At 38.8% G+C, this 23,934-nt stretch overlaps 1 protein-coding gene across 10 annotated transcripts in view; it reads right to left on the reverse strand.

Annotated features, from left to right (window-relative positions):
- The window catches only part of Usp54 (ubiquitin specific peptidase 54), a 93,106-nt gene that overhangs the window by 47,884 nt on the left and 21,288 nt on the right, over positions 1 to 23,934 (reverse strand). For 8 of the 10 annotated variants that reach the window (XM_076931210.1, XM_076931209.1, XM_076931213.1 and 5 more), the window contains exons 1-3: positions 21,817 to 21,903; positions 10,161 to 11,004; positions 7,031 to 7,123 (exon numbers count right to left, since the gene is read on the reverse strand). In XM_076931210.1, the coding sequence (XP_076787325.1) occupies positions 7,031 to 7,123; positions 10,161 to 10,307 (240 nt within the window). In that variant the 5' untranslated portion in view covers positions 10,308 to 11,004; positions 21,817 to 21,903. Of the gene's footprint in view, positions 1 to 7,030; positions 7,124 to 10,160; positions 11,005 to 21,816; positions 21,904 to 23,934 lie in introns of those variants that run through there. The other 2 variants (XM_076931207.1, XM_076931208.1) reach the window with 1 other exon arrangement.

The raw sequence follows: 23,934 nt of genomic DNA on the forward strand, positions 1-23,934 counted from the left end.
CATTCCTACTGAAATTACATTCTGTCCAATGCATGGCAGAAAATATACAGCAACCTTAGGAAACTATAGTAAGCCACTTGGGCCCTGACTTGGTGGCTGGTATGTATAATCCTAGTATTCTAGAAGCTGGTATAGGAAGAATGCCATTAATTTGAGGCCAGCCTGGGCCACAAAGCAAAGACCCTGTCTCAAAAATACATAAATAAATTTAAAAAGGGGGAAAAAAAAAAAAAGAAAGAAAAGCAGTTTTCCCATGACCTCAAGTAATTAGGGTTTGGGCACAGAAAGAAAAGACCTAAGCCGGCAGTGGTGGTGCACACCTTTGATCCCAGCACTTGGGAGGCAGAGGCAGGCAGATTTCTGAGTTCAAGGCCAGCCTGGTCTACAGAGTGAGTTCCAGGACACCCAGGGCTACACAGAGAAACCCTGTCTCGAAAAAGCAAGGGAGGGAGGGAGGGAGGGAGGGAGGGCAGGCCTAAGGTCAGAGCTCTGTCTGCACCCAGTGGATGGGCAACAACAGATCTGGCTCTTGTTTCCAGGAGCATCAATGTCTCCACGCTGTGTTCTTTTCTCATCCCTTAATTAATGATAGGCAGCCTTCCCCCATCCACTTTGACTGAATCGTCTTTATTTTCTTACTTTAATTAACATCAGTCTTGCTCTGCTCTCGCTAGGAAGAACTGCATTAGGGATGAGCAGCCTAAGCCTTCCTAGCTTGCATCTGTGGAGCTATAACTCTGCAAGACGCTCAAGCACAAAGCCCCTCTGTTAGGGAGCACACTAACCCCTGTGTGTCTCTCTCACATGAGCACAGGGGCTGGAACGGGCCTCCTCCTGTTCTCTTTTTCACCCTCCTCCCACCTTTCCCAGAGGGAGATCCTGTTCACACCAAGAAAGCCAAGAACATTTAGTTCAGCAGTAAGAACAGGTGGCAGCACCAATAAGGAACAAAACCTGGTATTATTCCAATTGCAGAATTCTACAGTAGGAAAAAGGACAAAAAGATTCAAACCTAAGAACTATCTTTCCTTGTGGGTTCCTAACAATTCCATTTTGATAAGCCAAAAATCACATACCTTTCAGATTTCTGTCTACACTTCCTTACATGAGGAAACTAAAGGTCCTTATCATTTATGAAATAGTAAATTACCTTCATCTGTTAACTATATTCCTGGATGCAGAACAAAAGCAACAAGACTTTAATGACTAAAAACAGGTGCTTCTCCACCCGTCTCTCTTGGATCAAGTAGCAGACAATTCTGTCCATGTGAGCACATCATTATTTGGATTAGCAAAAGTCATGTAAATAAGACAGAAGTGCCATGAAGACAGAACATCTTTGTGTTTTGGCATCTGCAAATGCAGAAATGCAGCCGCTCCTTAAGACTCCCCCTCCCACCCCCCCCAAAAAAAACCACATACTCTTGCTTTTAAGCAGAGAACAAACAGCTTTTTATACTTCTCTCAGAATATCCTAGCTTTACATCTAAAATAATTCATAAGTATTAGAGACAGTAAGGTTCAGGAAGAAAATGTTCTCACTGATTCTGATACTTCAAGTGCCAAGATATTAGAATGTCTTCCAGAGAGTAGTCCAACTCCCCTCTCTCACGGGCCAGCAATACCTCCTGCAACAGCCTTCTGCCTCCTATGTGCTCTCTGCTCAGTTCTTCAGAATTCCCATTCTGTTCTGGGCTTCCCAATTTGTTTAGTATTTGGTTCTCATGATCATTCTTTTCCTATACCTCCTGGAAATCAAAGAACCTAAATGTAGACAATCTAGTCTGTAAATATAAGCCTCTAAAGGTAAGGAAGTTAGTCCTTGAGGCCTGCCAATGGATGGAGAAAAAAAAAATCTTTTTTTCACTGGTTTTGTGTGACGAAAAAATGCTGAAAGTTCTTCAAGATAGGGCAAGGCCATGTGCATAATAACCACTTGCCACCAGATATGCCAACAAAAGATTTTTCACATTTTGTTACAGAAAAATCTGAACTCCATCAAGATCAGACAGAATAGGATGACCAGCTTCTATGTGTCCATAATCCATCAATAATTACATTTGTAGTTAATTTAATTCCCTTTGTGTTGATTGCCTGTATCACTTATCCTAGACCTCCCTGCCCCCATCATTTGAGGCACATGCCAGACATTTTGGAATATGCCTATGCAGACTCCAGAATAGAACTCTAAAAAAATAAGAACTCTTTTTGGTTTTTGTTTGGTTTGGTTTGGTTTGGTTTGGTTTGGTTTGGTTTGGTTTGGCTTGGCTTGGCTTGGCTTGGCTTGGCTTTACGAGACAGGGTTTCGCTGAGTAGTTCTGGCTGTCCTGGAACTTACTCTGTAGATCAGACTGACTCAGAAATCCACCTGCCTCTGCCTCCCAAGTGCTGGGATTAAAGGTGTGCGCCACCACTGCCCAACAGCTCTTTTTTACCAAACAGGTAATAATAATGCCTTAATATCATCCAGTTTAATAGAAGCTTAGGAGGGGCATGTCTTTTTGCTATGTAACCCACGATAGTTTCCAACTCACTGCATAACCAAGCTGGTCTCAAACTCACAACTCTGCTCCTTCCTAAGCTTCTGAATGCTGGCGTTATAGACATGTACCATCAGGCCCAAGTATAAAAATATGATCCAATGTTAAAGAACACAAAGAACAACTGCCTACTGTCTTCCTTGGGATTCTCTCCCTTGACTATAAAGAACTGCATTCTAGACTTCTTAATTACAAAAGCATCCACATAGCCTATATTATTCCCTTTAAATAGTTATCAATATCATATCTACTGGTAAATTTAAGCCTTTATTTATACTCAGTTGATAACTTGATCTTCTGGTCTTAGAATCGTAAGGATAAAGATCAATGAAGTTACTTATCACAGTTATTCCTGCTGCTATGCACTGAAAGAAAGACATTTCCATACATTCAAAGACAGAGGTAGAAAGAGACAAAACTTCAAAACAATGAATACAAAGATGGGCCAGAACACAGCACTGCTTTTAGTGAAAAATCATAAACTGATATTTACATTTTATACAATTCAATGGGTAATTTACTAACTTTCCCATAACACAAGATGAGGGTCATCACAAATTACCGACATCATCAGGATCAATTGTATCCATTTACTGCACTGAGAGAGCAAACGGATCCTTGTGGATATGTACAAACATTCTAAGTCTGTGTTAAGTTTTAAACTGCCATGAATTCTGGAAAGGAAAGAGTTAATCATGATTTCTATTTTTTTTTTCCTTGTAGTCAAACCCTTCTATTTGAGTAACTTGTAATCTGAACTTCAAATTCTAAAAAGGATGAAGACTATCCACAGCTTAGGAGGACTTAAGAATCAAGACAACTACTCAAAGGACAACACAATTATGCTCACATTCATAGGTAATCAAAAGAAGGAAGCTAGGGCTGGAAAGATGGCTCAAGGGTTAAGAACACTGTTCTGAGTTCAATTCCCAGCAACCACATGGTAGCTCACAACCATCTGTAATGGGATTGGATGTCCTCTCCTGGTGTGTCTGAAGACAGAAACAGTGTATTCACATATATAAAATAAAAAAGAAGGAAGAACAAGCACATACGAATTGAATAGACATAAAGACTTATTTCCTTATGTGTAGACTCTTACTAGATACAATTTCTAGGGAGCATACTAGAAATCCAAGTTTCTCCTTTAAATAGTACAGGATAATAGATTTACTCTCTGATATTCGCCATGAAGGATAATGAGGAACCTTCCATTGCTATAGTCTAGAAAAGACTAGGAATAAAGATAACTTTTTTTTTTTTTTTTTGGTTTTTCGAGACAAGGTTTCTCTGTATAGCCTTGGCTGTCCTAGAACTCACTCGTTAGGCCAGGCTGGCCTCGAACTCAAGATAACTATTTCATGTGCTAATCTTTCAGTACTCAAAAGGAAATAGCTACATGGTACTACTCAAAAGATACTAAAGGATTATTTTCCCCTAAATTCTCAAATTTGCCCCTAAATACTGAGGTTTCAGGACATCTTAAAATATAAAATTTGCCCCCTCCTAGCATCCTGCCCCACTAAGCGCTCTCCTCCAGCTCTCACATTATACTGCAGGATTCTTTTCTTCTTTTTAAAGTCACTAATTGAAGAAAATTAAATTTAATCAATCAAAAGCAACATTCTTCTTTGCCTATAACAAAAAGTACTCTGTCCTACATGCTGGCACTGTAAAACCTCTAGTACAATCCCTGGAAGAAGAACAAAATCTTTGTAGCATATTAAGTACAGAGGACGGATTTCCTCTCCAGAACAGAGACAAATGAATACGCCAACACCAAAGTAAAGTTATCCCCTGTGGAAAGGGGGTACAAGAGCAATCCAACATGAACAATAAAAAGGACTCTGGGCTACAGGCGATGACAACTTAGATCAGGAAAAATCATTTAATCATAATAGATGGGAATAGGTTGGGTTTTGAAAAGAAACAATAATTGGTACGACACAATCTTCTATTTGTTAAATCAGACTTGACAGGCATCAAGGTTCAGAGTAAGCAAAATGATACAGTGATACCAAACTTTTTAAACCAATTAATTTATTTGTATGTGTGTGCATGCATCTGTGTAGGTACAACTGTACCACAGCAAGTGTATGGAGGTCAGAAGACAACTTGTGGGAGCTCATTACTCCTTCCACAGAATGGGTCATGTGATTAAAGTCAGATCTTAAGCTTGATGGCAGGCACCTTTCCCCAGAGTCTCTTGCTGACACAAACAAAAATTACTAGGTATTTGCATTTCAGAACTAACAGTTGAAATTAATACATACATGTAATACTAATTGACACAGGGGAAAATAGTATAAATCATTGTACCAAAAAATTAAAAAAAAAAAAGACTATAAATATAGAAACCGCCATGAAGCAACTGAAAGCACTGTGGATACAACAGATTTAGTGAACTCAAGAGACCCAAAAACTCTTGACAGATGCTAAGAAACTAAAAGGAGAAAACAAAAATAATAAAGACATCTACTAAAGCATTCCCATAAGACCATGGCAAGAGCACTTGAGGTGGTAAAAGGTAAAATTCTGTACTCAAAGGAAAACCAGGGTGCACATCCCAGCGCACATCCCAGTGATGCTTAAGAGGATGAATCCTTCATCTAAACATGGTGTGTGGAGCTGGAACTCATCCAGGAACATGTCGTCGAGGTTATTTTGTATTTAAGTGTCTGTGTGTGACAGTGAGCAATTATGTTCCAACATAATCAAATCTGACTTCACGTAATTTGCAGAATGTTAAAGCATACTTCAAAAGAAACTTTAGACTTTCCTATTTTGAAAACTATGAGATAAAAACTTTGTATGCTAAACTTAATGGGATAAAACATTAAAAAGTACAAATATGTTTCTAATAACTAGCAAAAATGAGTTCTTTTTTTCTTTTTTTTAAGATTTACTTATTTGGGCTGGAGAGATGGCTCAGTGGTTAAGAGCACTGACTGCACTTCCAGAGGTCCTGAGTTCAAATCCCAGCAACCACATGGTGGCTCACAACCATCTGTAATGAGATCTGATGCCCTCTTCTGATGTGTCTGAAGACAGCTACAGTGTACTCATATATAATAAATAAATAACTCTTAAAAAAAAAAAAAGATTTACTTATTTATTTTATGCATGAGTATGCCACCATTGTTCTCTTCAGACACACCAGAAGAGGGCACCAGACCCCATTACAGATGGTTGTGAACCACCATGTGGTTGCTGGGAATTGAACTCAGGACCTCTGGAAGAACAGTGCTCTTAACCGCTGAGCCATCTCTCCAGCCCCCAAAAATGAGTTCTTATTAACAGTACCAAACATTCCTCTAACTTTAAAAAAAGAAACAATGTGAGGAGGGGATTTAAAAATAGAGAATTATCTCTATAAAGTATCATGGAACCACAAAATAACATAGAATTTAAATCTCTGAATATTGGATGGCTATTTTTCTGACAAAAAATTCCAACCCTTTATTTTTGCAGAGACCAAAGACAGGACAAACAAATCCCAGATTAGAGAAATATAATCTGAAGGAATTAAAGAAATATAACTGAATGTGAAAGTGAGCACCTTTAATCCCAGCACATAGGAGAAAGAGAAGCACGCAAATCTCTAGACACCAAACTGGTCTACATAGTGAGTTCCAGGCCAGTCAGAGCTACATAGTAAGACACTGGAGGAAGGAAGGAAGAAAGGAAGGGAAGAAAGGAGGGAGAAAGAAAGAAAGAGAGAGAGAGAGAGAGAGAGAGAGAGAGAGAGAGAGAGAAACAAAGAGGGAGGGAGGGGAATCAAATGCAGGTCTCCAGCTTCCACATTGTAGAAGGAGAGAACGGACTCTTGAAAAGTTGTCCTCTGACCTCAACACAAGTGTCATGGCACATACTCACACAAAACAAATAAAATTTAATTTTTGAAAACCTAATGGGAAACATTATGAAACAATAAATTTCTGAAATTTAGTTTTAACAATAATAACTGATTCCATTAAAAACTATTTGTTCTTTCAAAAGGAAAATTTAGAATTAGCTTTAGAAGTAAATAGGCAAAGGAGAAGCACACTTGAACAGTATCTTATCACATCAAAGAGAAGTCTTCTGGCAAGCTGTCTCAGAATAGAATACTAGCTGCATAATAATATTTCAAAACAAAATAATCACATTCATTTTTGCTAAAAACTGCAAAAAGATAATTCAAGTAACAAGTTCTTAAGAATTGCCCTAATCAGGACCGGAGAGATGGCTCAGTGGTTAAGAACACTGCTCTTCCCAGCTCAATTCCCAGCAACCACTGGTGGCTCACAACCATCTGCAATGGGGTCTGATGCCCTCTTCTAGTGTGTCTAAAGAGAGCAATGGTGTACTCATATACATAAAATAAATAAATAAATAATTTTTTTAAAAAAGAATTATTTAAAAAGAATTGCCCTAATCAACCAAATCTCCTCAATAGTACCAATCTGGCAACCTAAGATGCTGAGAAGAGACAACTTTATGGAGCTTACCTTGAGAGCACAGAAGATGCAGGAATCACCCATACACTTGTGAGTTGTAAGCTGCCGAAAGCTACGGCGGAAGATGTCCAAGTGCCACAAAACCTTCCAAAAAAGAGGAAAACTCATTATCCTACAAACAACCTTTAACTTTAAAGTCAGGAATTCAAGCAAACAGGAACTGAATGCAGAAAAAAAAAAAAATCTTTACTCTCAGAACAAAAGACCATTCTTATAATATTAAAACAAATCTCAAAAAAAAAAAAAAAAAAAAAAAGGTGAAGCATCCAGGCTGGAGAAGGTTCAATGGTTAAGAGCACATACTGTTTTTGCAAAGTTTGGTTCCTAGCACCCACAGAAGACAGCTCACAACAATCTATAGTTCTAGGGGATCCACCATCCTTATCTACCATCCTTATCTGGTCTCCATAAGCATACTGCATTCATGTGTACAAACCCATACACACACACACACACAAAGAGAACTTTTAAAACATTTTTTAAATCTAAGGAGAAAACTGGGATATAATATCTAACAAGAATGACAAACGAACATCTTCTAGAAAAGTCAATCATTTGAACAGAAAATAAAAGTCACCTGGTGAGAATATCCTATGACAAAAATCAAATGTGATGTTAAAGAAGAAATTTAGAGATTAAAAACTATAGAATTAGACTAGGGGATTCGTCATGTGATAGAGCACGTTAGCAAACGTAAGGTCCAGATTCCATGTAAAGGAACAACTCATCAATAAATGGTACAAAATGAATGGTTTCCACAAGAAAAGGATGAATACCTTTAAATTTGTATTAGAAGTTTGAACCATAATATAAAAATTTTACCTTTGTGACAATTCCTTAAATAGGATTAAATAGGACAATTCCTTAAATAGTTAATAGGATAAAAAGTAACAGCGGGCAGCTGAGTGTGTGGCACAAACCTCTAAGAGTCAAGAGGATCTCTGTGCTAAGAAGCCACATTGGTTTACATACCAAGTTCCAGGCCAGCGAGAGCTATACAGCAAGATCTGGTCTCCCTTCCCCCCCCCCTTCTCCTCTCTCCCTCCATCCCTCCCTCCCTTTCTCTATCCCTCTCTCTCTCCCCCCCTCAAGTAATATTATAAGCTAAGGAGAGATAGCTCAGGGTGTAAGAACACTTTGTATGAAATCAAGAGGACCTGAGTTCAAATCCCTAGCACCCACATAAAAACTAGGCATGATTCACATGCTCATGAACCTAGTGTTGATCCCTCTGGCTAACTAGCCTAACTGAAACGGAAAGCTTCAGGTTCACTAAGCAACTTGTAAACATATAAGGTACAGAACAATAGAAGATGACACTAATGTCTCCCCTGGGCTCCATGTACACATACATGGGTGCATACACAAACACATAAGTGCACTTATACCATACAACACACATACATAAGTAAATAAACAAACAAATAAATAAATGTAATAAAAGTAGTTTTCAAAAACTTAAATGATATTGGGGCGGTAGAGATGACTAAGCATTAAAAACTGGCTGCAGAGGACCTTCTCAAGTTCTATTCCCACACCCAAAAGACAGCTCACAATTATCTATAATACCAGTCCCAGGGATCAAACACCCTCTTCTGGTCTCCACAGGCTTTGTATCTATATGATGCATACATATACAGGCAGGCAAAGCATCCATACACATAAAAATGAATTAACAAAAAAAATTTTTAAATAAAATAACCCTAATATCTAAGAAAGTTTTCCTTGCTAGAAAAAAATGGCACAATACATCAAATAAATAAATAAATAGCCAGGCAGTGGTGCTCACCTTTAATCCCAGCACTCAGGAGCCAAGGCAGGCAGATCTCTGAGTCTGAGGCCAGTCTGGTCTACACAAAGTTTCAGGACAGCCAGGGAAAAAAAAACAAACAAACAAAAAAAAACAAAAAAAACCCAAAAAACAAAAAACAAACAAACAAAAAAAAAAAAACTTGTCTTTAAAAAAAAAAAAAAAAAGAGGGGCTGAAGATACAGCTCTGTAGTTAAGAGCACTGCACTGGCTGTTCTTTCAGAGGACCCAGATTTAATTCCCAGCACCCACAGGGCAGCTTAAACCTGTCTGTACCTCCAGTTCCAGGGCTTCTGACACCCTCATGCAGACATACATGCAAGCAAAACACCAATGAACAAAAATTAAAAATAAAATACATATAATACATACATATTATATATAATATATATTATATGTATAAAGACAAACAAAAAAGGAAAAAGAATAAAGAGGCAGTTATGGGGGCATACACCTTTAATCCCAGAATTTGGGAGGTAGAAGCAGTTAGATCTCTATGAGTTCAAGGCCAGCTTGGTCTACATAGAGTTCTAGACCAACAGGGATACCCAGTGAGATGCTATCTTTAAAGGGAAGAGGGGAGACTTGTATCTGGAAAGATGGTGCAGTACTTAAAAGCATTTCCCACATTTCCAGAGGACCCAGATTTAATTCCCAGCACCCACCTGACAGCTTACATTTTCTATAATTCAGGAGACCCCTGGTCTCCAAGAGCACTTATACTCACGTGCAGACACACATGCCCATACATAGTTTAATAAAAATAATCTTTTTGAAGAAAAAATAAAACTGCTCTGGAAAACTAGGCTACAGCATACCTAGAGTTTCTACCACCTGAAAGTAACACAATATTTGGAGCTTAAGAGATGTCTCAGTTGGCCAATTACTTGCTGCATAAGCAAGAGAACAGAGTTCAGATCCCTGGTACCCAGTAAATCTTGGGTGTGCATGGCAGCCCTGCCTGTGATCTGTGTTGGGTAGGCAGAGATGGAGGATCGCCAAAGCAAACTGACACTCACATGTGCACCCACATACATCAGACCATAGGCATGTGAGAGAGAAAGAGAGAAAGAAAAAGAGAGAGAGAGAGACTATTCTCAAGATACAGCTTAAAAATTTTAAAACAAATTAATACTTTTATCATTATTAATCTCCAATTCAACAAATTAGGTAACTGACATTTGAAAAGATAAAAAGCTTTGCATAAAATCATACAGATAAATGTAAAATATGATCTTGGGAGCCATCAAGACTCACATTTGAAAGTCTGCAAACTCAGCACTACCAACACAAAGAAGGAGGTGGGCTTACCTGCAGGGCGCTGTTGAGGAAGCAGCTGTTCTGCCCAGGCTCATTGCTGAGGCCTTTGCTGGGGGCAATAGACATTGAGCTTCGAGGTGTAAACATCCCTTGAACACCACCTCGGCTTCCAGAAAAGTAATTTCTTTTCCAAGACATTATTGTTCACATTAGCCCAAAGTGGGGGGTGGGGGGGGGGGGGGAGAGGAAGGAGGGCTTTATATCTTTTTGGAAGGAACCTGTGTCTTTTGAAGTCCTCAAAAAAAAAAAAAAACCCCAGATTCCAGAAAGTTGTTCAGGTTGAAAGGCTGAGTTTATAGCTGCCTAAACATCACATCTGTAACTCAGGGAATTCAGGTGTCTCCTTAGATCCAGGTGCCAAAGCTGTCCTTCACCTGCCCCACTGTTCAAAATGTAACTTGGCCCATGACCAACGCAGAGAAGTCCTTAAGTGCTGCTTCCTTCTATGCTGCTGAAACTGCCTCCCCAAAGTCCTGGGGAGACAGATGAAATCTTCAAGTCAACAGCATCCAGGACCAAGTCAAGCTTGTTCTTCAGCCCTCTTTACAATGCTTCTTGTGGACTGAAGACTGGAGGAAGAGGCGGGAACCCAGCACACTCCTCCTCGCCCTCTTACTGCCTCCTCGTCTCATCATCCTCTAGGGACACTCAAGCTCTCAACAACTGAAAAGTCACCACAAAGGCAAGAAGATTGTCTGGGTTCTCAGTAGGATTGCTGTGGATGTTCCTTGCTGTACCTTTTAGTTGTATTCCAAATTTCTTCTATCCTCTCTACCAGATCTTAAGAGAGTCTCTTCTTTCTTCTGAGACCAGAATAGCCAGCTGTGCCAGAGAGCTTTAACAGAAAGAAAAAAAAAAATCAAAAGCTTACGTCATTTAATGACTCTACAGGCTTTGCACTGTTCTGCCAAGATCAACGTTGCCTCACCTCTCAGTATAAACTTGAAACCTTGACAAACAATGCTGAGAGAGAGAGAGAGAGAGAGAGAGAGAGAGAGAGAGAGAGAGAGAGAATCAGAAACAAAAAAGGGAAATGCCAAACGAAAGGAAAAAAAGAAATGTAGGCAGCTTTACTTTCATGGAAAACTTCTCTTAAATTTTGAAGATGAAAGCTGAACTGGACTAAAATAAAAACCAAACACAAACTTTCAAGAATGAAGCTAAGAAAGAACAAAAACAACACCAAAAATCATTAAGATAGCAAATGCCAAGCAAGGAAGTCTGTCTTCTGGGTGTTGTTATTAAAGCACTTTTCTAGGTGCCTTCCATGCATGGTTATAAAACCCCGGTTACAGGTGGGGGAGGGGGACATCAGCAGTCTGGACTCCATAGGAGGCTCCTTCCCAGAGACTCGATCATGGTCCCTAGACCATACATCTTCAATATCCAGTCCAAAAGACAAGCCTTTCTGCTTTATCTTTGCCTTGTTTTACTAATTTGTTTAAGCAATATTTTGCCAGAGGATCAGAGAAATAATTTGAGTTATAAATCACTTAAATCTTGAAATTATCTACAGGGGCCCAGAATGAGAGGTCATCCATTGACCAACCTTTGGCTTCAACTAACCAAAATGTCTGTGAGGCAACAGTGAGTATTATCAAATCAAGCAGCATTCCTGGAAGGAAGCATCTGAGAGACAGGGGCTCACCATGCTGGCCTGGAACTCTCTATGTAGACCTGGCTGGCTTCAAACTCAGAACACTAGGATTAAAGGTGTGTGTCAACCACATCCAGCACAACTTTCAGGAGTCAGTTCTCTCCTCCCATCACATAAGTTTCCGGCATCAAACCCAGGTCATTAGGTTGGGCAGCAAATGCCTTGACCCTCTGAGTCACCTCAATGATCCACATTTCTATTGAGACGGGTCTTGATATATAGCCCTGGCTGGCCTGGAACTTACAACACAGACATGATCTCAAACCTCCAGCAATCCTCCTTCTTGTCAAAGTGCTCACATTATAGGTATGTGTAACCACACCTAGCCAAAGTGCTAAATTTCAAATATCTCAAGCCTCTGCTATATCAAAACCCTGTTTTAATCAAACAAACAAAAAGCAAAAATTCTTTGAGGTTTTAATCATTATCTAGTTACCATCTGACTCTGTCTTCAGTGTGTCCAGTGAAAAAGCAGAGGTACAGGAATATTAATTGGTTGCATAAGACTATTCCTCCTCTTCTCTACATTCCTGGGCTATTTATAATCTTCATAATCTACACATCACAATTAAAGTATTTGGTTATACGTTGTATGGTCATTCTATTGACTTGGTCACTCTATTTACTATGTTTTTATTACTCTCTTTTTGTTTTATATAGTATCAGCCATGTATCATATATGACTATATAAAATAAAACACTATCTAGTATCAAGCATATGATGACACTATACTGACATTCTTTATTTAATCTTCACAATAGCTTATCAGGTAGATACTATTAGTTCAGCTTTACAGAATAATAAACTAAGACTTAAAGACATCAACTTGCCTAACTGGTATGTGGCAGAGCTGGAACTGGGTGGCTATAATATTTGTCACTTAATTATGTATCTTATTATAGTATTCCCAAAGCCTCATCACAGTGATACTCATAAAAACTATCAACATCTATTGTCTGTTGATTAATGGAGAACCAGGAGGAACCCAGATCTCCTACAAAGACTGTAAGATCCTCACTTCTCTACATATCCCTCCTGAAAACTATATTCAAGGCCACTCAGCGACTTCCAACAAGCCCTGCAGCATTCCTTCAACTCAACTGCTGCAAAGGAATGACAAGTACCAAGCCTCCACTTGGCTCACAGCAGAAGGGACTTGGCAGGCAGGTGGGGTTTTCAGTACCCACATGAGGCACTCACTGAAACCCCGCCTACCCTATGACACATGCCCAAGCACAGAGGGCAAAGGGAAGACAGACCGTGACAGAAAGGATTCACAGGCTCTGAATGGCAGCATTATGTGGGGAAAGCAGTAAGTTCTTACACTAGTTAGGTATGTCAGAAACTAAAGTGACAGCCAAAAAACAACAAAGACAAGAGAGGCAGTCAAAATGGTTCAGGCAAACACTGATGGCAAAAACATTCCACTCCTAATGAAATGCTTGCTTCTAGGTCTAGTCCTAACTCGCATAGTCATTCCCTAGTATCATCTACTGAAGATACATGAGAATATAAATGGCATTTCTACCTATGTGGCTCTAATAATCTGTTTTTAAAGATAAAAAAATTTAGGCAATACTGAACTACTTCAGTATAAAAGAACATTATGTCTGCCACTCGTTCTCAAAGGGCTCAAAAAGAAAAGATTATGTATATATGTATACACAAACACATACAAACAGAGTACATAGATGAAACAAATACAGAAAAATGTTAACAACAGATGCCTCTCACTGAAGAGCACGAGAATGGCAGGAAACACGTCAGTTGGCAGAATCTGCCCACCATGCATAAGACCCTGGGATCATTCCCTAACACTGGCTAAATAATGTGCCTATAATCCTAACACTTGAGAGGCAGAGATAGAAAGGTCAGAAAAGTCATCCTTAACTACACAGAAAATTCTAGCCCAGACTGGACTACATGAGATCCTATTTTAAAAAATGAAACAAAAAATAAAACAAAAAACAGTATATGAGATTTCATCTTATTATTTCTTATAACTTCTCTGTAAACTTTATATTTAAGAAAAGGAGGCTGGCAATCTCAAAATTAGGAAAAAAGAAGAAGACAATTACAACAAATACAGTTGTGATGATCTGGGGAGATGGCTGAGTCTATAAAGTGCTTGCAGCAGAAGCATGAGGATCTGAGTTTGGTCCTCAGCACCAGACAGAAAGCCAGATGTGCTTGAAATCCCAGTGCTGGAGAAGAGGAGACAAGAATATCCCTAGGACATCCTAACCAGCTAACCTAGCTCAAAAATAAGGTAGAACAGCAACTGAGGGTGGCTCACGTGCAAGTCCTGCCTGGATTCCTGAGCACCAGAAAATATATGTAAGGATAGTATGATGTCATCAGAAGAAACAAATGCAGTGATCTAATCCAAAGAGGACTAGGGCTAGAACTGAAGACAGCAGACAGTGTTCTAGTTCTAGTTCTAGTTCTACACTTTTGTCTTTAACTATCTTATGTTCATTTCAGGAAGATTATCCAGGACAGGATCCTGATCTTCATTCTCTGAGTCTGTAAAACTAGTATCTATTTCACTAAATGATTCAGAGTTGAAGTAACAGCATGAAAATGATAATTAATTCAATGAATAAGAAGTGAACTGTGATACCTATGAGCAAAAAGGTAAATCTTGTTTTAGAGACCTCAGAAAATGAGGAAGTTGTAAGCCACAAAGAGAGTGTGTGTGTGTGTGTGTGTGTGTGTATGTGTGTGTGTGTGTATGTGTATGTATAGGCATATTTATGAAACATTTTTGGGACTGGACAAGACGACTCAGTGGTTAGAGCACTAGCTGTTCTTCGAGGGGACCAAGATTCAATTCCCAGCATCCACTTGGCAGCTCACAACTGTCTGTACCTAAAGCTCCAGGACTTCTGACATCCACATACTTACAAGCAAAATACCAATGAACATAAAATAAAAAATAAAATTTATTTACACACACACACACACACACACACACACACACACTTTTTTTTTTTTAAACCAGAATAGGCTAGGCAGTGACGGTGCACTTCTTTAATCCCAACCTGGTCTACAGAGCAAGCTCCAGAACAACCAAGGCGACACAGAAAAACCCTGTCTAGAAAAAACAAAACACGCTGCAATGAATGTGCAAAACAAAAAACAAACAAAAAAACAAAAAACCCAGAACTATATAATAGAAGAAAAATTTGAATTTCATGATTATTCTGGAAAAAACAACCAAAAAAACGAAGTTTAAATTAACCCAAATAACTAAGTCTATTGCAAGCAATAAAGATATACTTAATCTAAGTGTGATGGCACATGCCTTTAATCCCAGCACTTGGGAGGCAGAGGCAGGCAGATTTCTGAGTTCGAGGCCAGCCTGGTCTCAGAGTGAGTTCCAGGACAGCCAGGGCTACACAGAGAAACCCTGGGGGGGGTGGGGGTGGGATTTACAAAGGAGATATACGGCTCAGAGGTTACTGGAATAGGACCTGAATTTGATTCCCAGCACCCATATCAATCAGATGGCTCACAACGACCTATAACTATAGCTCCAAGAAAATACAATGTCTCTGGCCTCTGCAGGCACCAACACTCACGTCCACATACAAACACATTTTAAAAAATAATACCCCCCCACAAATACAACGTAAAATAATAAATCCTTTTTAAAGATCTAGAAAGTAAACTATACTAACCTATCAATGATTAAAGCAGAAATACCTTAGTATGTGTGTACATGTTCGTATGTGTTATATGTGCACATAAATACATGTGCATGTAGTGGCCATGGGTTGACACTTCATGTCTTTGTTTTCTGGGACAGAATCTCTCAACTAAACCTGGTTATCACTATTCACCTAGACTATCAGGCCATCCAGTCTCAGTGACCCTCCTTAGCAATGGAGCTGCAAGTGTTTGCTGCTGTGCCCAGATTTTTATGTGGCTGTGAGAGATCCAAACTCAGGTCTTTGTGTTCCCATGGCATACCCTAAATCCACTAAGCCATCTCCCTCAGATCCTAGAACCTTACTCTAATCAATGCCAATGACTCTAAACTCCTCATCTTCCTTGACTCTACACCCTCAGGAGAGCATGTGGCATCACATCTAGTTCTAAAATTTATTTGTTTTGTCTTGCATGAGACTTGTCTCATAGCTACAGCTAGCCTTAACATGCTGATTTATCATCCTGTGCTTAGGAGAGCTGGGATTAGAAGTATGCACCACCACACCCAACTCCACTGCATTTACTTGTTACTGGTGTTTACTGTAATTATATATCTACGGGGGTATAGATGTAGAGGCCACAGTGTGTGAGTCCGCTCTCCCCACCATATGGAGTCTAGGAATTGACCTCGGGTTGTCAGGCTTGATGGTATGTACATTAACCAGCTAAGCAATCTCACTTGGCCCCCAAATAGATTTTTCTTTAATAAGGATCACTCTTACTTTCCTAAGTCCCAAGCAAGGCAATGATGTCTAATTGAATCATTCCTCCTCAACATTATTCTGAAGAAAATAGCCTGTGCAAATAAGGCAAGAAAAAAAATTCATTGATTGAAGACAAATATTATAGACTTGTACTTCATAATTAAGAACTTTCTGCTCTTTCCAAGAGAAGAGAATGAAGAAGAGGATGAAGATAAGCCAAGGATTAGAAGAGATAGTTGCAAATGGCATAAAGGAAAATAACAGTTAATATGTATGTACTGCATGTTATATAGTATACCTAGATGGTCTATAGTCTGTGTGCATACATGTGTACAAAGAGAGAGGATGAAAGAAAGGAGGCATAATGCCTAGTCCTATCTTGTCTCCTTTCCAGTCTCCTAATGTATACTTCATCCTCCTGTATGTTCTCAGGATATCTGGGACTTAGATCACAACAACCATACTCTACCCTGCAGGAGGCACAGAGGGTCTTGTGCTCACAGAATAACACTAGGGGAACAGAAACACTAAATACACAAGGTTGTTCCTTCAAAGGAAGGGATGCATAACCTGTTATCTGCCCTGAAGGCTGGGAGCTGAGATGGTTAATAGCCTGGTCCCTTTTGTGCAGTGTGGATGAGACCACACCATATCCTCCCCAAGACACTTCTCTATCATGAGCTTCTCAATCTATAGAACCCATCTTTATGGAGGGTGTCACAAGCAGTCAATCTATAAAACCCATCTTTATGGAAGATATCACATGAACTTTACAAAGAGTTCTGATGCAGTCATGCCTTAAGCTTTATTGAGCATATGAAACCTAGTTAATTATTACCAGAAAATTTTTCTCCAAATTGTGCTATGCTTAAATATGCCTAAAATAACTTACTTGGGGTCAGACTCCCAAAGTTTGAACCAATACTGGCTACTTAGTCGTACTGAGCCAAACTTCTTGCCTCTCACAAATCATTATTCTGCAGGCCATGGTGGTCACAGAGACCCCTACCACCACTCTATCCCTTGCTCCTTCATGTTAGGTATTTCAGAACACAGATTGCAGTACATGGAATTTTTATTCTATAGAGTTGGAGATAATATGTATGAAATAAAAATCACAGCTGGGCAGTGGTGGCGCACGCCTGTAATCCCAGCACTTAGGAGGCAGAGGCAGGTGGATTTCTGAGTTCGAGGCCAGCCTGGTCTACAGAGTGAGTTCCAGGACAGCCAGGGCTACACAGAGAAACCCTGTCTCGGTAAAAAAAAAAAAAAAAAAAAAAAAACCTAAATAAATAAATAAATAAAAATAAAAATCACTAAATGTTTAGGCGAAATAGAAAATGTAACTATAATAACCAATTCCAGAATCTTATTAAATTCTAGTTCTCTTTAAATAAGTTACTAAAATCCATATCTAAGATACAGGTGACTTTTAAAATATAAATGTATAAACAGAATCAAATATTTATTTCCTTCTAAGAGCTTGAAAATACAGATAAGCATCTACAACCATTTCTAAAAAGTCAACTATTGTTGATTTATAGGCTGGTTATCTGAAACTCCCGAGTAAACAGTTACCCTACTGAACAATATCCTTGAGGGTTGAACTTTGGCAACAAATTAGTACAAAAGAAAAAATTATATAGTGTTAAAATACAGAAAATTATGTTTTTGTAAGAACCTGTCACTTTCAAGCAATTTGGCTGAAGCCAGCTAAAATGAAAATAAACAAACAAGAAAATATGTTTCACTTTGTTGTAGGCAGAGAGGTATGGGTAGGCTACTTAGCTCTTTTCTATAAGGACTCACAGTTCCACAAATAATTTCCCAATCTCAATGAAAGACAGTTAAGTACAAAGAGGAGAGTAGTTAAAGTACAGGTACTGGGCTAGGTCTACAGCTCAGTAGTTAATAGTGTTTGCTCTGCAACCTAAGGATCTAAGTGTGAATCCCCAGCACCTACATAAAAAAGCCAGGCATGACCTCATATGCCTGAAATCCCAGCATCAAGCAGCAGAGACAGACAGATCCCAGGAATTCAATAGCCAGCCAACCAGGTAGTCTAGCCAAAACACCAAGCAAGAAAGCTCAGTGAATTAAAATTCTTGCTACCAAGCGTGACATCCTGAGTTCTACCCCAGAACCCACAAGATTCCCACAAGTTGTCCTCTGACCTCCACTATGGCACCAAGACAAATGCATCCCCAGACATACATACACACATGCAATACATGCACGAAATGTAATAGTAAAGATCTTTTTTTAAAGTTCAGGTTCAGCTTGACAGCAGTGATTCCAGCACTTAGGAGGCATAGGCAAGTTAATTGAGTTTGAAGCCAGCCTGGTCTACAGAGTGAGTTCTAGGACAGCCAAGACTACACAGAAAAACCCTACATGGGAAAAAAAAAAAAAAAAAGTAGGTTCTACACCAGGTAAGGTAGCATGGACCTTGTAGTACTAGCACCTGAGACAGAGGAAAATTAGGTGTTCAAGGTCATCCTCACTATGTAGCAAGTTCAAGCTCAGCCTGGGTTATGTGAGATCTCTTCATCTATCACCACCCCACACACAAATATATAATATATATATATATAATATATATGTATATTCAACAAAATATTTATATATACAAAACACTTAAGAGTTTGGTTAAAAAAAAAAAAAGTAGTTCCACAAATAATAGCTATGGCTATATCTCATATACACATACACATCTATAAGAAAAAAATTCCAAGCTGGGCATGGTGGCACATGCCTGTAATCTCAGCGCTTAAGAGGTAGAAGCAAGAAGATAACTGTAAATTCAAGGCCAGCCTGATCTACCATAAAAAGTTCCACTCCCGACAGGGATATACAACAAGATCCTGCCTAATAAACTAAAAATAAAAAAAAAAAATTTAAAGTTTTTTTTTAATTATTTTGCAGATATGCTGGGTTTTTTTTTTTGCTGGTTCTCTTCCCACACCCATCTTCCCAGCCCTCCTACCTAATACCAGCATCACTTGGAGGCAGCAACTCTTTCTGACAGGGTCTAATAATGGTCACATCTTACAAAGAATAGTCACTTAGAATCAGTCACTTTCCTGGGGCCAACTGGGAAGGGAAAGATCAGTGGGAGGAGAGTGGGGCAGGGTGATTATGATCAAAACACATTCTACACTTGTATCAAAGTGTTATAATGAAATCCATTATGTGTGATTAATATACACTAATAAAAATTTTTCCTTTTTTATTTTAATTAATATCTTTAAATATTTATAAAATAATTTTAATTACTTCCTACAAGAATGTCTTTTTAAAATATAGGCAACATATATAGGCCTTTTCCATCCCAGAACTTCACTAATTAGGTTGTACAAGTATAACCTCCACAGTGCTTCATTAGAATATAATTAGAAAGCTACAAATGCTTAATACTTGTTGAAGAAGAGTTAATGAACTGGGCAATGGTGCCTTTTACCCCAGGACTCAGGAGGCAGAGGCAGCTGAATTTCTGAGTTCAAGGCCAGCCTGGTCTACAGAGTAAGTTCCAGGACAGCCAGGGCTACACAGAGAAACCCTATGTGTGTTTGACAAAATCTTGTAAAACAAACGTTTTCCTGGTTAGCAGTAACTCAGTGACAGATATGACCAATCAACTTTTCAGCTCTTCCCCAAGTCTTCAACCTAAATCATATCACACTTCAATTTCATCTTATGTTTCCAACAAGTCTACGAAGGAAAGATATTCTGGCCAGTTAGACAAACACAATGTTCTTTCCTAACCACACTGCCAATAGTAGCAAACTAGTAACAGGTTGAAAGAAGAGTTTCAGGCAATTTATTTGGCTCTGGAAAGCAAAAAAATAAAAATGAATTCCATAAATTTACCCTATATAATCCTCTGGTTAAATCACTAAGAACCAAAGATTTTTTTCTTTCCTAATTTTTTAAATCACTAAGGAACGCTTTTATAATTTAGATACTTAATTACAACTATGAATTATTTTACAATCATTATAAACATATCAGTACCTGGGTTATTTTGCACAATAATGAAAATATAATGACAGTATCAACAAGAGGAAAATAGGAGAGGAAGCCAATGACAGCAGCAGCCTAACTCACTTCTGTCATGAGAACACTGGCACAGAATGGTACGAGCAACCCCAGTGTGAGAAAGCAAGCAAGCTCGTGACTGGGAAGGAAGGTGACAGAGATACAAAGTGAGGAATCAGAAAGAATACAAACAACGCTATCTTCAGTGAGAGCAGTAAAAACCAGGAGGTACTGAAATCTATACTAAAAGTCTTTCAAATTCTCAAAAGCTACCAACAACTCTAGCATTTGAGTCAGTACAAATGTTAACCCTACCACTTACAAGGGAGTGGGAGTGGCCTTCGATACTGGCTCTTTCACTGTAAAATTGTAATAATGGTAGCAAGAACTTTAGCTCTTCTCCAAGTCTTCAACCTAAATCATATCACACTTAAATGAACATTACTGGACACACAGCATGTCCTTAGTTCTTAAAAAGCGAGGATCATTTTCCTCATACTGCAAGGGGAAGAAGATATGGAGAAGTTCTACCTATACATGATAAGGAAAAATACTATCTACTTGTCAGAGTTGTAGTGGAAATTAGAAACATATGTGTAGTATTTAGCATAGAATCTAGGAGATCAAGAAATTATTATTGTACAAGTACAACCTCCACTTGAAAAGCAGACTCAATTAAACAGCAATAAAATCTCAATAAGTTTTCCTCATATTGTTAGCAGCACTTCTACAGAACCCAAAGCTTTTCACAAATGTGAGTATAACACACACACACACACACACTCACACACACACTCACGTAACCCACTATTTCTTAAATGAAGGTCAAAATATACAATCCAAGAAAATAGTCATAAAATACTGTTCAAGTGGAATGACCTGAGCATCAAATGTAAAACATTTTATTTTCAAAGGATCAAAATACTTCATACCGGAAGGGAATAGGTCTAATGACCAACTCTAACTTCCTAGGGTACTCTCTAGAAGTAAGTGTCTGCCACTCTGAAATACTCAGCAAACCACTTCCCAGAATGACAACATACTGTCAAAATCTAAAAGAATTTTACCAAGAACATTCTGATGATAGAAAAAGGAAATCACTCTGCTTCTGGAAGTAATGTTACTGCACAGGTTAGCCACAAAACAGGACCTTTGTTACTTCCTTAACTCATATATTGAGTTTGAAAGATAAATACAAAGAATACAACCTTCTAACAACTTGTTTAAAAGAAATTCAAAACACTAAACCTACAACTCTTTTCTTTAAACCTGTAAATCTTCCCTTTAATTCTAACAAGTTCATATATATTTAATATATTAAAGAAGGAAAATAAAACTTCCAAATTTAATAGCTGGTTGGTGAAAGGGCAGAAAAAAAAAAAAAACATAAAAAAAAGTCTCCTGAAAATTGAGTTCAAAACTCAATTTCAAAGTAAACTATTGGGGGTTGGGGTGGACTGGACTAACTTCACAAACACTACCCAGCACTGCATCCTCCCTCTACACAGTTTTTAATACAACTACAGTGCTTACCAGACAACCCATTCGAGCTCAGCAAAAACCTTCAAGCACTCACAAGGGCATTTGTAGGGCAATGACACAGGAACAGAACAGAGGCAAGGGTACAGAGGGAGGAGACAAGCGCAGTGAGCAACAATGGGAAACTGTTCATCTAACTACAAAGGCACAGGACAGGATGTCAGGGATAAAACAATTTTTTTGCCAATTACTAGGAACAATTCATTCAGAAGCTAAAACTGAAGGAACTAACCAAAATTCTCTGGAAAAGACTTATGATGAACTTCACTGAAGGCTTATAACAACTACATGAGGCTGCTTCCTCCAAAGGCATTCCTGAAGGTAAGGTCATCAAAAAATAAGGTTTGCAGGGTGGCAGCTGCTTCCAATGGGCTGGTCCTAAAAGAGCCCTTTGTGTGGTGTCTGTGAGAAGACACCTTTGCAGTGCCCTAGAAATCACCAAAACAATATTGTCTGAAACAATTCAAAGTCCCAAGACTATCTGCAGTGAAATCATTTTAATGGGCAAAGGTCTTCTGTCTTAAACATTAAAATGGGCCATGCTATTAAAGAAATTAAGAAATTATGTGAATAGAAGTTATGCAAACTAAGCTGCTGGGGTTGTCAGTCAATTTAAAACAAGACCTAAATCTAAAGGTTCTTCCAGTCAAGATCTCCACACCTCTTTAGGGAGCTGCAGCTGGGTCCCACCCGGAAACGTGTGATCAGTCAAACAGAACTTGCATTTGCAGGAAGTGCATAAAGGCCCAAAGGACCAACACACATGTTTCTATGTATCACTCTGCTTATTAAACAGCTTTATTGAAATGAGTTGTTTTATAAGCATACTGAGGAAAAACTCATCAGCAAAATTCTTGCCATTTATGAAAGTTGGCTTTATTTTTATACCTCGAGAGAAAATACTTGGTCACTAAAACAAGATTTAATTAAAGTTTATTGGTAAAATTAAACAACCATGGACACTGCCCAAAACTAATTAAGCTTACAGTTTAACAATATGCTTAAAGTAAAGTAGTCCTTTGGCAGCAAAGCAAGCGCCAAGTTTAACAGGAAAAAAGATACTGCTTCTCTTGCTCACTATTAGTATTCTAACCAGGTCTTCTCATACCTAGTGCCAAGGCCCAGAAGTGCCACATCAAGGCAAAAGCACAGACTTCTACTGATCAGTACTAAATGGAAAGAAAGATGCCCAAAGCGTACTTGTTCTTTTCTCTATGAGAAAATATCTGACAAAGCAACTTGAGAATAAAGTACTTTGGCTCACAGCAGGAAAGGCTTGGCTGAAGGAGCACAGCTGAAGGTCACACGGCAATGGTAGTCAAGAAGCAGAGAACAAACAATCCAGGCTGACGTTCCTCATACTCTTCATCTCAATCCAGGCCCCCAAGGCAGAGTGCTACCCACATTCAGAGTGGCACTGCCTTTTAAAGCTTTCTGAAAACACTTTGGTAGACATACCTTTAGGTATGCAATTCCAATGGTAATTCTAAATCCAGACAGGTTGACAATGAAGATTAAATATTAGGGGTTGGAGAGATGGCTCAGTGGTTAAGAACCCTGGCCACTCTTCCAGAGGACCTGGGTTCAATTCCTAGCACACACAGGGCAGCTCACAACCATTTGTAATTCCATTCTCAAGGGATCTGACACCCTCTTCTAGCCTATACAGGCAATGCACTCATAGTACATATACATACACATATAAGCTAAACATCTATGCACCTGAAATTAAAATAAAGATTAATTTTAAAAACATATTAACTATCAGGAATATAAAAGGTAGCCCTTCAAATCATTATGACATAGTACGGAACCCAGAATGGTAGCACACACCTTTAATCCTAGCACTTGGGGAAGTAGAAGCAGGTAGATAGTGCTTTCCAGGCCAGCTAACATAGTGAGACCCTGTGCCCATTTATTTAAAAAATGGTATAGAGCTGTAGCTAGGGGTGTAGGTCCCACACTTGACATGAAGAACCCTTGAGATCAATGCTAGGAACAGAACACTAACAATTCCAGAAGGGCATGGACCATGCAGGGCATTCCCATCACTCAGTAGGCCTAGTGGATTTAGGAGTTGCCTAGTGGGTTTACTAGGTTTTTTCCTTACAG

Source organism: Arvicanthis niloticus, chromosome 3 (assembly GCF_011762505.2).
Source record: "Arvicanthis niloticus isolate mArvNil1 chromosome 3, mArvNil1.pat.X, whole genome shotgun sequence".
Lineage (NCBI taxonomy): Eukaryota > Metazoa > Chordata > Mammalia > Rodentia > Muridae > Arvicanthis > Arvicanthis niloticus.